Raw genomic sequence first — 16795 nt, 5'->3', positions numbered from 1 at the left:
TTTGTGTGTAAGTGGAAGCCTACTCATGACTGAAATGCTGTTGTAGTTTTGTTAGATGAAAAGATGGTCTTTACAATAAATAATGCTGGAACAATTGGGTAATAAATGAAAATTAATTCTTGTCTCATACCAGAAACAAAAATCAGTCCCAGTTAGTGTGCACACTGAAATCTAACAGACAGAATGATGAAACATGAATGAATGTAGGAAAGTATAATCTCACAGTAGGAAAGGATTCTTAAGACTAAAAATGTTGATAAAGGGAAAGATTAACCAACTTCACTACATTATGATGTAAAACTTCTGTTTATAAATAGATACCATAAAAAATGAAAGGGCAGGCCACAAACTTGGCAAAAAATATCTGTAACACTTACAACTGATGAAGAATGAGTAGAATATATAAACAACTCGTACAAATTAAGAAAACAAACAAGCAATCCAGGAGAAAAGGGGGAAATACTTGCTAGGTAGTTCACAGAAGAAGAAACCCTGTTGACCAGTCATCTGTGGAAAGATGGTCAACTTCATTAATAAATCAGGAGAAGTATAAATTAAACTGACATTTGATACATTTAAAGTCTGACCATAGCAAAAGTTGATGAGTATACAAAACAACTGGGAACACTACATTGCTGATGGGAGTGTAAATTGTTACAACTACTTTGAAAAACAATTTGGCCTTATCTGGTAAAGTTATATTCATACCTAAAACTCTTGCACATGTGCATGAGGAAACACATACCAATTTGTGTTTGAAGTAGGATTGTTCACTGTAAACAACCCCAGTATTCGTCAGTAATAGAGTGGGTAAATAAATGTTGGTATGGACTCAAAATGGAACACTACAAAGTAAAGTGAATGAACTTTGGCTACATGGAACAACCTAGATGAGTCTTCAGAACATAACATTGGACAAAATAAAAACAAGTTACCACTTGATTATGATTCAATTTTTATCAAAAAGTAGACTGAATAATAAAAAATACTGTTTAAGGATACAAGATATATGGGGTACAAATAAATTAAAGCAAGGTAATGATAAACACAATATTTTTAAGTTTATTTGTGAGAAGGAGGAGTATATGATGAGGGAAAAGACCAAAGAGAACTTGTAAGTTAAATTATGTGATGGATATATTTGTATTTTTAGAAATATAAAAATTGAAAAACAATGTTTTAAAAAACATGTTTTTTAAAAATGGCTTAATCTTGCTTCCAATGAAGGCTTAAGCAAGGGGATGAAATGGTCTTTGATGCCACCTAGTGTTTCAAGAGATTTTATACCTAAATCCTGGTTATCTGCTGCTTCCTAGCTCTGGGCTAGGTTTTTCAGGGTAGTAAGGAAAAGGAATAAGATTCTCCTTGTTTTCATCCCTGACATAGGCTCTTCAGCCTGACCCTTTGCATCTAGCACCATATTCTCTAGATCAGGCCCTTTTCTCTTGTCAAACAATAGCTCCTGTTTCTTCCTCACTTTGCTTTTAGGAACCTTACTTAGCATGGCTTGAGAACTAGTTTTTTTTCATCATGACCTGAGGAGCTAGGGATGCTGATAGGACTATGGTCATGGTTATTAGCTGATAGGACTATGGTCATGGTTATTACTGACCCTGGGGACTATTTTCAAGTCTTGCTGTCTACCTTTGTTCTACATCATTTTAGACAAGGCGTGTACTGGGAAAGTAATGCCTCTGAATTAGTTGTGGGGGCTTTAAAATCTTGTATCTTATCTTGCTCTGACCAGAGTGGAAACATGGAAATCTAGCCTATCTGGGTGAATTGGGAAATTCCAGTCTTAAGCAGGGTCTCTGTTCATGTGTAAGAGTCCTGCTCAGGATACTCTCCCTCCCTCCCACCTCCCCCCACTTAAGTAGTAGCAGCACCAGGTCTAAAGAAATTGCTTCTCAATAAAATAACATGTAGCCCTAACTGGTTTGGCTCAGTGGATAGAGCTTTGGCCTGCGGACTGAAGGGTCCCCGGTTCAATGCCAGTCAAGGGCATGTACCTTGGTTGCGGGCACATCCCCAGCAGGGGGTGTGCAGGAGGCGGCTGATTGATGTTTCTCTCTCATCAATGTTTCTAACTCTCTATCCCTCTCCCTTCCTCTCTGTAAAAAATCAATAAAATATATTTTTAAAAAAATAAAAATAACTTGTAAAATCTCCAGGGTTTTAACTCTGAACGGAAAATCGTAAGTGAAGGCAGATGGACTATGAGATTCTGACTCCCTTTATCTTAGGATCCTTTAATTTCTCTTTATCACTGTCTTGATGGTTCCCAGGAAACATGTTTGCTCCCTTCTTAGAGATCTTGCTTTCATCTGGTAAAATTAGTTCCTTTTAGGCTGGCATTTCCTTTATTTAATCATATTTTTTATTATCAAAATTAGAAACCAAAGAGTCACCCTTTATTCCTGTCTCTTTCTCTCCCCAATCTACATTCCTTTCAGTCCATCTCTCAATCTAGTAACTCTTCTCCAGAATATATCTCAAATGCATCTATTTCCTTTTACCTTCATCTTTCCATGTTTCTATTCTTGTTTGCCAGTCCATTTTCCATGTATCAGCTAGAGTGATTCTTTAACATGTATGTTGGGTTGCAGCTTTATTTTTTTTAAAATATATTTGTATTGATTTTTTACAGAGAGGAAGGGAGAGGTATAGAGAGTTAGAAACATCAATGAGAGAGAAACATCGACCAGCTGCCTCCTGCATACCCCCTACTGGGGATGTACCCGCAACCAAGGTACATGCCCTTGACCGACATCGAACCCGGGACCCTTCAGTCCGCAGGCCAACGCTCTATCCACTGAGCCAAACCAGTCAGGGCATGGATTGCAGCTTTAAAACCTTGAATGGTTTCCTCATGCACTTAAAATTCAAGCTCTCTATTGAAGGACCTATTTGGAAATGTGTGAATTAACCTTACCAAGCTCATCTCCTCCCACTTCTTGCCATCCCCACCAATCACACTTTCTATGTAATATGCTCACTGACCTTTTAGTTCTTCCCACAAGCCAAGCCTTCTCCTCTCTCTCTGAATCACCACAGATGCTGATCACTGTGCCTAGAATACTGTTTTCCACACTCATCCTTCCTCTAATTTTGGGTATACTTTCTCTTATAGCATTTTGTTCTTTCATTACATTTATTGTGGTGTATAATTTTATATTTATTTGTTTAATGTCCGTCTTTCACACACAAGTTTGTATTGTCTATGAGAGCAAGAACTGTAAATGATTGATTCAACACTGTTTGCTCTGTATCTAACCCGGTATCTGAGAGGTATACAATATATATATTTGTTAAAGGAGTAAGTGAAAAATAATACATGAACCATAATTTACTTAACTCTTTCACTACTGCTGAATATTAAAGCTGTTTTCAGTTTTGGGTCATTTAATGAAGTAAATAATTTGAACATAGAGATTTTTATTTCTTTAGGCTAGATTCTCAGAAGTGGAGTTGCTAGATCAAAGAGTATGAATATTTTTAATTTTATTTTTAAGGCTTATAAAACATATTTCCAAATCACTTATTAGAAAGGTTTCTAGGTTGGAATTTTTAACTGTTTCCCTTTTTGCTTTCTTAGTTTTGAATATATGGAACATATCAAAAGAAAACAGTTCAAATAATAAGGCTTAGCTTCCCGCTCCTTTTTAAAATTAATTTATTGAATGCCTATTCTATGCCAGACAGATTATTTTATTTATTCCTTATGTGGCAGATATTAGCATCCCAATTTTACAGATGAGGGCATTTGGGCCTAGAACGTTTAACTGTTTTGCTCAAGTTCAGACAATCCAGACTGTCTCGTGTGAAACCATTTGTGCTTATCCATATACCTACCAATACACATGTCCTTCAGAATTGCTGCATAGTTACTGCCACCTCACCAGGTCCTCTGCTTCCTAACTGCTGAATCCCTGTGGATGCCTGTCCGTGTTTCCTTGCTACATGATGCTAGAGGCTGGGTTGCCATGCTCCTTTGTCAGGGCCCTAGAGAGGACCTAACTCAGCTAACCGTCCAGAGCACTCCTGTGTGGTTCATTCTGAGATGCATCTTATCTTTGCATTGTGGTTAGCATGAGGAGAAGTGGCTCATCCCTTTATGTCTCCACTCCAATTAACAGGGTGGTCCATTTTGACCCAGCATTGTAACAGGCCCCTAACCACGTAGTAACCATATAAAGAGCATGCTGCATAATAACAGGAAGGGCATTCTGCTCCTGGGGATTCTTGGTGGTAAACGCTAAGAAATTTGCAGGCACTTTAGAAAAAGGAGCACGCTCTGTGTTAGGCTGCAAGTGTTCCCTTGGGCCCATCTTTTTCCCCCAAGGAAAGGCAGAACTTGCTGCCAGGTCGGGAGTTGGTGTAGCAGTCTGCATGTTTGGTGTTTATCCCTGTTAGTAACTCCTCTAATTTCTCTTAACCTTTCAGGCTCTCCCTGCTTGTCCTATCCAGGCCACCTGTGAAGCTGCCTCCAAGGAGGAAAATAAGGAAAAAAATCGATATGTAAACATCTTGCCTTGTGAGTGTTTGTAGGGTTTCTAGGGATGTAACCTGAAACTGCATCTCTAGCCAGTTTTTCTGAGGCTGGAAAGAATCTTGTGTTTAATCATAGGAGGGTTGGTAAAGAGAGTAAGGTCAGGCCTTCTCTCAATCTAAAATTGCCTTTATGGTTCCCAAGGCGACCCCAGGTGCTTACAAAGTCAGTAGGGGTGCTTAACTAGTTTTTTGTGGCAGGCCTAAAGTTTCTAGGAGGTTAGGGACAGCAGTTTCACTAGGACCAGATAAGAAGTGGGTTGTTCATGGGGGGTTTTTTTGTAGTGCTCATTGCAAAGAAATTATGATACAGAGTTCTCTTCATAAACCTTCCCAGAGTTAGTCATTACTCATCAGTTGATCTATATAGCCTAACAGACATTTTTCTAGACCAGGGGTCTCCAGAATGTGGGATATACATAATCCAGTGGGATAAGAGAGCAAAATATTTGAACTTTGTCTTGTTTTTATAATGACTTTTTTTGTGTGTACAAATTATATAATTTATTATTTAAAGACCTGGTATATTTTTGAGTGCTAAACATATTAGAGATCACTATATATTTATATATATACTGTAATTATGTCTTCTTATTTGTGTATGAATATATGTATGTGTAATATATATATATGTGTGTAATGTAATTGGTATATTGTATACATTGTTCAGACCCCCCCCTTTTTTTTTTTAAAAATCCTCACCCAAGGATATATTTTCTCTTGATTTCTAGACAAAGTGGAAGAAGCATCGACATGAGAGAGACACATCAATTGGTTGCCCCCTCTCCCCGCCCTACCCTTACCGGGGCTGGGGAACCTGCAACTGAGGTACTTGGCCTTGACCAGGAATCAAACCCGAGACCCTTTGGTCCTTGGGTCGATGCTGACCACTGAGCCAAATCAGCCAGGGCAGACCTTTTTTCTTTTAACAATATATATACACTGAGTGGCCAGATTATTATGACCACCTGACGTTTGTAGGCAAATTAGCTATAATTTCACGCTGAAGTTGCTAGAGGGCCAGATCATTATAAACATCTGAATAGCACAACATACCTAAGTATCCTTGCTGATCAAGTTCATCCTATCATGTTGATGGTGTATCCCAATGGAGATGGCTTCTTCCAACAAGACAATGCGCCATGCCACGGTGCTCATATTGTGCAGGAGTGGTTTCAAGAACATGAGGGAGACTTTACCTTGCTTAGGTGGCCCCCACAATCACCAGATCTCAATCCAATTGAGCATTTGTGGGATGAAATTAAAAGAGCCATCAGGCAACTGGTTCCACATCATCAAATCTCACAGAACTGGACAGTGCTATTCATCAGCTATGGTGTCAGATTCCTTGCATCACCTTTCAACATCTTGTGGAGTCAATGCCAAGAAGAATTGCCGCAGTATTGAAGGCAAAAGGTGGCCCAACGAAGTACTGATGGGGTAGTCATAATAATCTGGCCAGTCATAATAATCTGGCCACTCAGTGTATATTGTCAATTCATCTGTTGAGAAACAAAAGTACTCACTTTCCTCTTTATCAACTGCTTACTATTCCATATCTTTTTTTTCTTTAACAATAGTTTATTGATTTTTAGAGAAAAGGGGAAAGAAACATCAATGTGAGAGCAAAACATTGATCAGCTGTCTCTTGCATGCCCCCTACCAGGGATCAAGTCTGAAACCCAGGCATGTGCCCTGACCAGAATCGAACTGGCAACCTTTCAGTGCACAACCAACTGAGCCATCCCGGCCAGAGCTGTGGACATATCTTAATTTATTTAACTAGTCCCCTAATGATGATTGAGATATGTCCAAATTTTTGCTGTTATAAATAGTTGCTGCAGTGACATCTTTATACATCTGTGTCTCTATACACATAGGCACAAATGTCTTATCTGGCCTGATTGTGTCAGGACCAGTGAGAAATAAAATTGGATTTAACTATTTTAATATTAACTAAATATTTAAAGATTAATTTTTTTTTCCTAGATGATCACTCTAGAGTCCATCTGACACCAGTTGAAGGAGTTCCAGATTCCGATTACATCAATGCTTCATTCATCAATGTAAGGAACTCAAGCTTTCTCATCATTATCTTGAACTGTGTCCTTCCCAGCTTCATGTTAAGAGGAGTATTTGTCATTTCAAGTTTTCCCTGAGGAGTCAATTTTTTAAGTGACTGAAAACAAATTTTTTTAAATTTTCATGTATTTTTATTGATTTCAGAGGGGAAGGGAGAGGTAGAGAGAGATAGAAACATCAATGACGAGAGAGAATTATTGATCAGCTGCCTCCTGCACCCCCCCCCCCCGCCCCCCACTGGGGATCGAGCCCGTAACCTGGGCATGTGCCCTGACCGGGAATTGAACCGTGACCTCCTGGTTCATAGGTCGATGCTCAACCACTGAGCCACGTTGGCCAGGCAAAAGGGGTTTATTATAAGATACTGGATAACTTACAAAATCTGTGGGAGAGCAAATGAACCAAGCTAAGGTGCTGCTCAGTGAGGAATAGAGCAGTCACAGAGGTACCCAACTACCCTGTAACTCTCATAGTGAAAGCTCTGCAGAAGATCTGGATGCTTCTGCCATGCTTGCCCAAAGACCAAATCTTGCTAGCACAATCACTATCTCACATCGCTCACTTCTACCCCTGGTCTTATGTGGGAGCATCTGCTAGGTCTGTGCAGAACTAAACTGCAAGGGATCAATCTAGGGAATTTAGCTTTTAGTGTCTTGGCCCCTGTAGTAAGAAAGTCAGGATAGCAGTGGGTGAGACTGGGTGTTGAATAAGCCACCTTATAGTAGCTGCAATTTTTCAGTACAGCTAAGGGTTTTAATTAATTCTCTGGGCAATGGGGTAGTATCGAAGGTATTAAAGACAAGAAGTGACATGGCCACATTTGTATATTGCTCACTCAGGTTACTATGTGCAACATGGATTTAAGAGGGCCAACTAGGGGCTGTTACAGTATTAGGTTATAGATGATGAGGGCCTGTAGAAAGGTTGAAGAGGAAACAACAAAATAAAAGCTACTTTGGAGGTAGACTTAACAGGACTTGGTGATTGATTGTATATTTTCGAGAGTAGAGCTTATAGAAAATACAGTGATCCATGTGGATGTCCAGCACACAGTTGGTCATATTCATCTGGAGCTCAGAGGAGATATTCCAAAGCCATGGTCTTGGAAGTTATTCAGAGGGAGAAGATTGGGCCCTGGGGCCCACCAGCCTCTGCCACACACACATTGAGCAAGAGACACTCATGAATAAGATAAAAGGAGACTGGGAGAGAAGAGCACCTCAGAGGGCAAAAAGTAAAGCGTGGAGGAAATGTCAGATGGTCAGCAGGGTTAAGTGCAGATGAGAGATCAGTGAGAAAGAGGGAGCAAATGTGCCTTGGGCTTGGAGTATAGGGGTAGACAGTGTCCTTTGAAGCAAATCAAGGCCATTTGTTATAGGCTGCTAGTTATACTTACCAAACCCTTTTTCTCTCCAACTTAATTGAAGTATAGTTTATATAACAAAAATTTGGTCTATTTAAAGTGTAGAAGTCAGTAAATTTTATAAAATTTACCAAGTCATCCTGCCATCACCCTAATTGTTTAAGAATAGTTTTAACAACTTTATTATATGTAATTCATATACCATAATTTTACCCATTTAAAGTGTACAATTCAGTGGTTTTTAGTATATTCACAGATATATGCAGCCATCACCAGTCAACTTTACAACCTTTTCATCACCTCCAAAAAGGAACCCTATACCCTTTAGTTATTGCCTCTTAGTTTTAGAACATTTAATTACCTCAATAAAAACTTCTTGTCCAGATACAGTTAAACCCCATTCCCATCCCTGGCAACCATTACCAAGCCCTTTTTGCAGAGAGCTAAGATCACAGATGGATCTTGAAGGGAAGTGGTGGCAACAGCCAGTGGAGACGGACCTGTGGTGTGGGGAACACAAAGGTCTGAAAGCAAACCTGACATTGGTCACAAGGGGAGGCAAAAGAGGCAGTGGCAGAGTTGGCAAGTGGGTTCCAGCCTGGAGTCTTAGAAGGAACCAGTCTCCTCACTCACCTTTAGATGTCTAAGAGTGTATAGGTCTTTAGCAGTTACTGCCAGTTGTCAGTTTCTCAGAGGCTCCTTAGCTGTATCCCAGTGCTCCTTTGCTTCTCTCACTGCCTGTAGTGGAGAACCCAGAACACTGGGAGCTGACCTGCCATACCCACAGGTTATTCCCAGAAAGTCTTTGCACCAGGGTAAAGCATCATCAAGAAAATAACCATTTTCTTTCCAAGTGTGAGCCCAGCTTCATCCCTGGAACCACCACATATGCTTCTGCCTTGGAGGGTTCCTATCCATTAACACTAAGACCCAGATTGTAAGGCTCTGAGACACGTCAGAAATAGGGTCTAGCCTGGGATTTGGTATTTGGATATTCTTCATTAATAATTTACTTGGAGAAGACTACCTAGATCATGTAATCTTTGATTCCTGCTATCTAAAGCTAATCCCTTGGAAATTTCTAGAATGGAAATTCTTGTTAATTGCCTGGACCTTTTTGCAGGGAGGCCTTGTTAACTGGTTGGGAGTCTGGAGAATATTATTTCCAACCCATTTTTGGTTTTCACTTTCATTTTCTTTCCCACTCTCCTCTCCCCTCAGGGCTACCAAGAAAAGAACAAATTCATTGCTGCACAAGGTAAAGTAATGATTTTTGAAACAATATTTTTTTTTATTGATTTCAGGGAGGAAAGGAGAGAGAGAGAGAGAGAGAGAGAGAGAGAGAGAGAGAGAGAGAGAAATATCAGTGATGAGAGAGAATCATTGATCAGCTGCCTCCTGCCTTCCCCCTACTGGGGATTGAACCTGCAACCTCGGCATGTACACTGACCAGGAATCGAGCTGTGACCTCCTGGTTTATAGGTCAATGCTCAACCATAGAGCCACTCTGGCTGGGCAAGTAATGATAATTTTTTACTCAGGCTTATCCATGAGCTCATAGTGGGTTTGGGTTATTTCTTCCAAATGCTAAATAGATTAATCTGAATGCAGTAGCCTTTCTATAAAGATTACTATCTGAAAAAAAATGTAATCCACCTTGCAATTTTATAACTAAAGGCCTTGAACTTGATGACTTAGTATCCAGGGGTTATTTAAAAGAAATTCTTTTGTAAGTGTGCATAAAAAGACTGGAGAAGGCTATACACACATGGTGTGACCCTTTGGGAACATGAGGTTCTAGTTAGGCTGCTCAGAATTTGAATTTGTAATCAATCTCCAGAAAGGATTGGCCACCTCCCAGGGTCCAGGCTGGCTCATTTCCTCCCTGCCACTCGTGGGCCTGAGCTCCACTATTATTAATAGACTAGAGGCCGGATGCACGAAATTCAAGCAAGGGGCTCGGCCCTCACAGCCACTGCAGCTTTGTCCAGAAGGACGTCCGGAAGACGTCCGGTCTATCTGGTCTAATTAGCATATTACCCTTTTATTAGTATAGATAAGTGATCTAGGAACCTCAGAGCAGGGACCCAGTACCATGGACCCTTAAGTTAGTGGAGGACAATGTACAGGGAAACAAACATAAATTTTGGTAAGTGGCTATGCTTTTAATACAGTAGCCAATAGCCACATGTGGCCATTTAAAAGTAAAAATTTAATTAATTAAAATTTTAAATTCAGTTCTTCAATTATAGTAGTCACATTTTAAGGCTCACTAGCTACATGTATAAAAAGACTGGAGAAGGCTATACACACATGGTGTGACATAGTAGTGCAGATATAAAACATTTTCACCATTACAGAAAGTTCTATTAGACATAAAATAGAGATTGAGGTAAAGTGAGTTAGGAAAAGCCTCAGATCCTCCTTACCCTCACAGTCTCCCACTGGGGTCAGGCTTTTACATAACCAGGCCCTGCTTTCTCTTCCTCTGTAGCCATCTGTCAATTCAGATCTGTCTTCTAAGGCCCAATTGTGCTAACACCTACTCAGTGATGATTTTGGCACCAACAACCATGTGCAGTCTTTTCCTCTCATTATTTGCCATAGGACTTTGTTGACACTAAAATATTTGTGAATTAAGGTCTCCTGTGACTTCCTGGTTGACTTTTTTTCAAACTCCCGTTCTCTTAAGCCTTTCCACAGTACTTCACACTCCTTGAAACTCCTCCGTTATTTCCTGATGTTCAGTTACCTTGATTTTTCTCACTTTTCTAAATATTCTTTCCCTGGCTCTTATTCTTCATTCTGCCCCTTAAATGTAGCTTCTTCCCAAATGTGTGGGTGACTGCTTCCTTGAAACTCCATCTCTGTCTTTCATGGCACCATTTTCTCTCAGTTCTTTTGCCTCTCCATCTGCTCCTTCTTATCTCCTTCCCGGGGTTTTTATTCTATCTGAACTGAATAATGCTGAGAGTCCTCAGCATTCTCTGTCTGACCCCTTCTGTTTTCTGTATTCTCTTTGAGACAGCTCATCTAATACTCACCTCTGGCTGCTGCCTCTCTTGACCTCTCCTAAGCCACATTTTCAAACTAGTTTTGTACTCTTCCACCTGGATACCCCTACATACTCTTTAGATTTAACATCAGAAACTAAAACATGACTCTTCCTTAGACCCCAGACTGCTTTCCTCCTGTATTCGTTGGCCATCACCAAGACTGGAATGTAATCTACCCAATTAACCAAACCAGTTTAGGATAATCCAGATCTTCTACCTGTCCCTTAGTCTAATGACTAGTCCTCTTATTTCCATCTTCAAAATCTCTCTTCTCTGACACATTGCCTTACTCCCATCTTTTCTTCCAGCTCTGTTACAGTAGCCTACTGACTGATTCCTCTACCCCTCACCCTTGCTCCTTGCATTCTTTCCACCAGAATGTTCTTTTTCGAGGAAAACTTTTGTCAGGATCCTCATGATTTTCCATTATCTATAGGACAGGCCTTGTACCTTACCTATCTTTCCAGCTCCATCTTCCACCACTCCATGCACTCTACACAGTTACCTCACTGAATTCATTACATCCCTGGGTATCTCGTGCTCTTTCTTGCTGCCAGCCGCCTGTACCTCTGCCTGGAGTGCCTGTTCTCCCTGCTTCCTCTCTAAGCTCCCATCCACTGATCTACCCTAACATATAACTCAGATGTCACCTACTCTAGTAGATTTGTCCTGACCTTGCCAGGCAATGAAACAATTACTCTTCTGTATATCTTTCTGGCATATGTTCACTTCTATCATTGTTTTTCTTTGTACTTTTTTTTCCATTTTTACCAAGGGGAATATAAATTTTAAGGAAGTCAAAGTTATTACAAAGGTTATAAAAATAATGTTCTTCCCCCTTTCTCCCTTACTCTTTTAATCTAATGCAACCGTTTTTATCTGTTGATTCCTTATGGGTAGATGATATACTTTATTTAATTCTCTTACAAACAACCTCACACTCAATCAGACAGACATGCATATACATGTCTCTTTCCCCCACTCTTTTTTTAAATTTAATTCTTTATTTAAAGTATTACATATGTCTCCTTTTTCCTCCATTGCCCACTCTTCCCAATAGAGTTAAATTACAATTTGAGGTTAAGATAACATTTTTTGTTTACATTATTATTATACCAATATTATTTACCACTGAAGCACATAATGTATGATTTTTTTGGTACAATTTTTGGTTTTCTCTTTTCTGAGAGTTAATGATTACCCTTTTTTTTCCTATTCACTTACTTTTTTATATAGCTAACATTGATTCTCCCTCCACTCCCCCCCGCAAAAAAAAATTCTTCTCTAGAAATATATTCTCTCAAGAATTCAGATACATGGAGTTTATTTTTTTATCTTGGGATCCTTCAAGAACCTTCTTTCTTTTGCCATTCTGGATCGCTTTAGTCTCCCTTCTGTGTTAGAGCCCATCTCTTTCTCTTTCTTTGTTGGCTCCCTTATTTTTGTTTGGAAATCTTCTAGTGGCTTTCTGGGAAGGACTGTGTGGGAAGTAAATTTTAAATTCCAGTCTGAGCAAGTCACCTAACCCCTCTGTGGCTGATGACACCTACCTCAGAGCATGGTGGAAAGAAGTAAATGAGATATAAAACATTTAGCTCACTATCTGGCCCATAATGTGATATTGAGTGAATAGTCATGCTTTCTAATGTCAACAATATACCTTTGGGAGACATTGTTCATGTTCTCTTTATATTTTGACAGCCTCCCACTCCCACTTCACTTTTTAGTGAAGTACCTGGTGGATACATGGGGAATGTTCAGTTAGCAGGTGGGTGGGTAGATCAATGTATTAGATATTTAGCTGGAGATATGTGAGCACAGGCTTCCAAAGTCAAGAATGAATGTTTCAAATTTCCAAGCATCTTTCTTCCCCTTGCCATGGGTTCTCATTTTTGCTATTGGCTGCTTTAGGACCAAAAGAAGAAACAGTAAATGATTTTTGGAGGATGATCTGGGAACAAAACACAGCCACCATCGTCATGGTGACCAACCTGAAGGAGAGAAAAGAGGTAAGTGGAAAATTTGTTAGGAGGGCCTCTGATACAGGCATGACCAGCAGAGGGTCTTTGCTGGAGCTGTGTTTGTGTCTGGACTGTCTACCCTTTGTGGCTCCTTGCCAGTCATTCTTGCAGACAGAGCCCAGGCTAATATGCCTACTAGACTTTCCTGTGTCCCAAAGGCCTCCGATGATCCCAAGGGTTGCCTAGGGCAATGGTCGGCAAACCACAGCTCGCGAGCCACATGCAGCTCTTTGGCCCCTTGAGTGTGGCTCTTCCAAAAATACCACGTGCGGACACGCACGTACAGTGCGATTGAAACTTCGTGGCCGATGCGCAGAAGTCGGTTTTCAGCCTGGGCGAGTCTATTTTGAAGAAGTGGTGTTAGAAGAAGTGGGGGGTGTCCGTCCGTCGGGCGACGGGAGACATGGCGCAGGCGGGCCCGCGGGATATGCAGCGTGGGAGAGGCACACGCGATTCATGCACGAGTTGAGTGAGCCAGTCAGTCAGCAGTCTCATTGTGTAGTGGTTAGTGCTAGTCGCGTCCGCAAATTGCACGTGGGTGACAAAAGTACCTACTCAAAGCATAAAGTTACCTGTATTTTTCCAACCAGCTGCAAATCCTACAGGTATTTTTGTCATCAGTTTAAGAATTGTAATTATTTTGTGTTGGTGGCTTTATTATTATAAAATGAAACATTTTTTTAGGTGCCCTATTTGACATGGCTACAAAGAAGAAGCAAACTACCTATATAGTTTAAGTTTAAAAAATTTGGCTCTCAAAAGAAATTTCAATCGTTGTACTGTTGATATTTGGCTCTGTTGACTAATGAGTTTGCCGACCACTGGCCTAGGGCATGTTCCCTGTGTCTGGTAGTCAGACAACTCACCCTGGTTCCAAACAGCCTGGCAAAAAGACTTGGGCCATTGGCCAAGAAAGCACCACAGAGGGGCTTTTTCTCTTTGGCTTTCTAGTTCCTCCTTCCTGTGGTTTCCTGTCACTCCTCCTGGGTCGGCAGAGGGAGCTATATGAAACTGAGACCCTGCACCAAGTGCAAGGGAATCAGGCCCTGGCCTGATCCTTGAGGCAGTCTTCCGACTGGTCCTTTTATTTTTGACCGCTAAGTCCATACCTGGCCAGCTCCATCACTGGGTCACAGCCAGCCCCAGTCCTGAGTCCTGGATCAATCCCCAGGGAGGAATCCCCATCAATGACAGTTTTTCTCCAGGATGGCCCTTGAGTCACCCTGATCCCCACACGGGTGTTGGGGTACTGTTCAGCACCTCCACAGTGCTTGGGAAGGATAGCATTAGGTCTGGGTGTTAGGTTCATTTCTTACAACCAAACCTCTGGCTCTTGAAAGCTGTCCAAGGACCAGACACCAGAGAAGACCTTGGGCCTCTTGTGACAGGTTTACAGTCTGCATCAATCCACCCTGGTGGCCTCCTCATAGGTTGCTGATTCCAGGGAATAAGACAAGCTCGCCTCTAGAGTATGACAAATTTGCCCTGAACTGACGGAATAATGGGAATGGGAAAGAACAAGAAGTATATGTGCATAAGTTAAGAGACTACGCTAAACAGGATGAAAACTGAGGAACTTGCAAAAAGAGCAGATAAAACAAATAAGTAGGTAGTTGTCTGAGGTGAGAAAACAGGCCATAGGACTTTCCCAGGACTTCAGTCTTGGCTATTGTGGTCCTTTTCTTTCCGGCCCTTTCCATCTACCAAGGGCGGGAGGTTTAAGGTCAGGGGATGCATGTTTGTTCCTTTCCAGTGTAAGTGTGCCCAGTACTGGCCAGATCAAGGCTGCTGGACCTATGGGAATATCCGTGTGTCCGTAGAAGATGTGACCGTCCTGGTGGACTACACAGTGCGAAAGTTCTGCATTCAGCAGGTACTGTTTTCTACCTCCTTTTCTTGGCTCTTGCTTTGGATCTGCTGACCATTAAGAGGGCAGAATAGGTTGTGTTATCTCCCTTTTTTCCTCGGGGTGGTCAGGAAAGCTGATTGTGTGTTGTGTTTGGACTCTGAAACCAGAGATCTGGCTCCCAGGGAACTTCTTTTGTGAAAACTAAGGAGCATTTTCATGACTGGGAGAAACATGATTATTATTTTTTTAAATATATTTTATTGATTTTTTACAGAGAGGGAGGGAGAGAGATAGAGAGTTAGAAACATCGATGAGAGAGAAACATCAATCAGCTGCCTCCTGCACACCCCCTACTGGGGATGTGCCCGCAACCAAGGTACATGCCCTTGACCGGAATTGAACCTGGGACCTTTCAGTCCACAGGCTGACACTCTATCCACCGAGCCAAACCAGCTAGGGCGAGAAACATGATTGTTAAGATGGAGTTTTATCATCTTAGTATGAATCAATTGCATCAGGAGGTGGTTAATCTTCTGGGTACTTGACTCCCTTTTTCTTTTTTATTCCAATGGCTCCTAACATCAAGGATGTGATAAACCCTGCTCCTGGCCCTCCAGAGTGACCCTGGAGGCTTAAACAGAGGTCGCCTTGAGCTGAGGGCAGTGTAGTGCTATGAAAAGAGAGCTTACCAAGAGTCAGGAGACCTGCATTTTAGTACTGACCTTGCCATTTACTAGTTCTGAGACCTTGACCAGGTCATTTACCTTGAGTTTTACATTCCATATATGTAGACTGAGAAAAATAGTAATAGTTTACCCAGTGGGGTTCCTGGGATGATTATCTGTTCATTGTTAAAACTTTCTTGGGTACACCCTCACTTCCCTATTGTCACTAACAGCCACAGCTGGCCCTGGCCCCTAAGCATCACCTTCCCTTCACTGGGGCTGCCCCACCTACCCCAGGGTATCAGGGCCAACACACAGGATTTCCTTACTTCACAGGTGGGCGACATGACCAACAGAAAGCCACAGCGCCTCATCACTCAATTCCACTTTACCAGCTGGCCAGACTTTGGGGTGCCTTTCACCCCCATCGGTATGCTCAAGTTTCTTAAGAAGGTGAAGGCCTGTAACCCTCAATATGCAGGGGCCATCGTGGTCCATTGCAGGTCAGTGTGGCCTGACCCTTGGCTTCCCACTCATACCACACTCTGTTCCCAAGGGAAAGCACAGGCCCTGGCTGAGGAGGCTGGCATAACGCAGATGAGCTGTTAGGGTCCCTAGGGTAGCAGAGAGACTCCTCTCTGGTGCTGGTTAGAGATTACTCGAGGAAAAAGATCGGGGTGGGAGTGGGGGTGGGGGGGAGACCACTGCTGTGAAGCCAGGAAACTAGGTTGATTGCTGCCTTGTGCACTGGGAGCCTTCAGGCCCCTCTAAGTGTAAAGGTTCTCTAACCCTAGAGGTAAGGAGTTCAAGGTACAGTGGGGTTTGTTGGTTCCCTGAGAGTCCCAGCTCTACCTCATTCAGAATTAGAATTTAGAGGCTTAAAGAAAGAGCCCTGGCCTGTGCTGCCCCCTCCTTACATGCTACCACAAGGCATGTAGGCCATGCCTGTAACACTCCTACTCTCTGGCTACAGTGCGGGTGTAGGGCGGACAGGTACCTTTGTTGTCATCGATGCCATGCTGGACATGATGCATACAGAGCGGAAGGTGGACGTGTATGGCTTTGTGAGCCGGATCCGGGCACAGCGCTGCCAGATGGTGCAAACAGATGTGAGTGATTTGCGGGTGAAGCAAGGTGGGGGCATGCCAGGACCAAAATATCTGCCACCCCATGGATTACTCAGTCTCCCAGGTTATTGTGAATGATCATCA

The 16795-nt window shown here is 41.9% G+C and overlaps 1 protein-coding gene across 6 annotated transcripts in view; it reads left to right on the top strand.

Moving 5' to 3' along the window:
• The window catches only part of PTPRA (protein tyrosine phosphatase, receptor type, A), a 90993-nt gene that overhangs the window by 60418 nt on the left and 13780 nt on the right, over positions 1 to 16795 (top strand). For all 6 annotated transcript variants that reach the window (XM_014546511.1, XM_005874712.2, XM_014546512.1 and 3 more), the window contains 7 exons: positions 4444 to 4534; positions 6538 to 6614; positions 9215 to 9251; positions 12961 to 13058; positions 14824 to 14943; positions 15921 to 16087; positions 16558 to 16693. In XM_014546511.1, coding sequence (XP_014401997.1) covers positions 4444 to 4534; positions 6538 to 6614; positions 9215 to 9251; positions 12961 to 13058; positions 14824 to 14943; positions 15921 to 16087; positions 16558 to 16693 — 726 coding nt within the window. The remainder of the gene's footprint in view (positions 1 to 4443; positions 4535 to 6537; positions 6615 to 9214; positions 9252 to 12960; positions 13059 to 14823; positions 14944 to 15920; positions 16088 to 16557; positions 16694 to 16795) is intronic.

This window comes from Myotis brandtii, unplaced genomic scaffold (assembly GCF_000412655.1).
Source record: "Myotis brandtii unplaced genomic scaffold, ASM41265v1 scaffold45, whole genome shotgun sequence".
Taxonomy (NCBI): Eukaryota; Metazoa; Chordata; class Mammalia; order Chiroptera; family Vespertilionidae; genus Myotis; species Myotis brandtii.
Note: the sequence above shows the minus strand (reverse complement) of the source record. Positions and strands in the feature narration are given on the sequence as shown.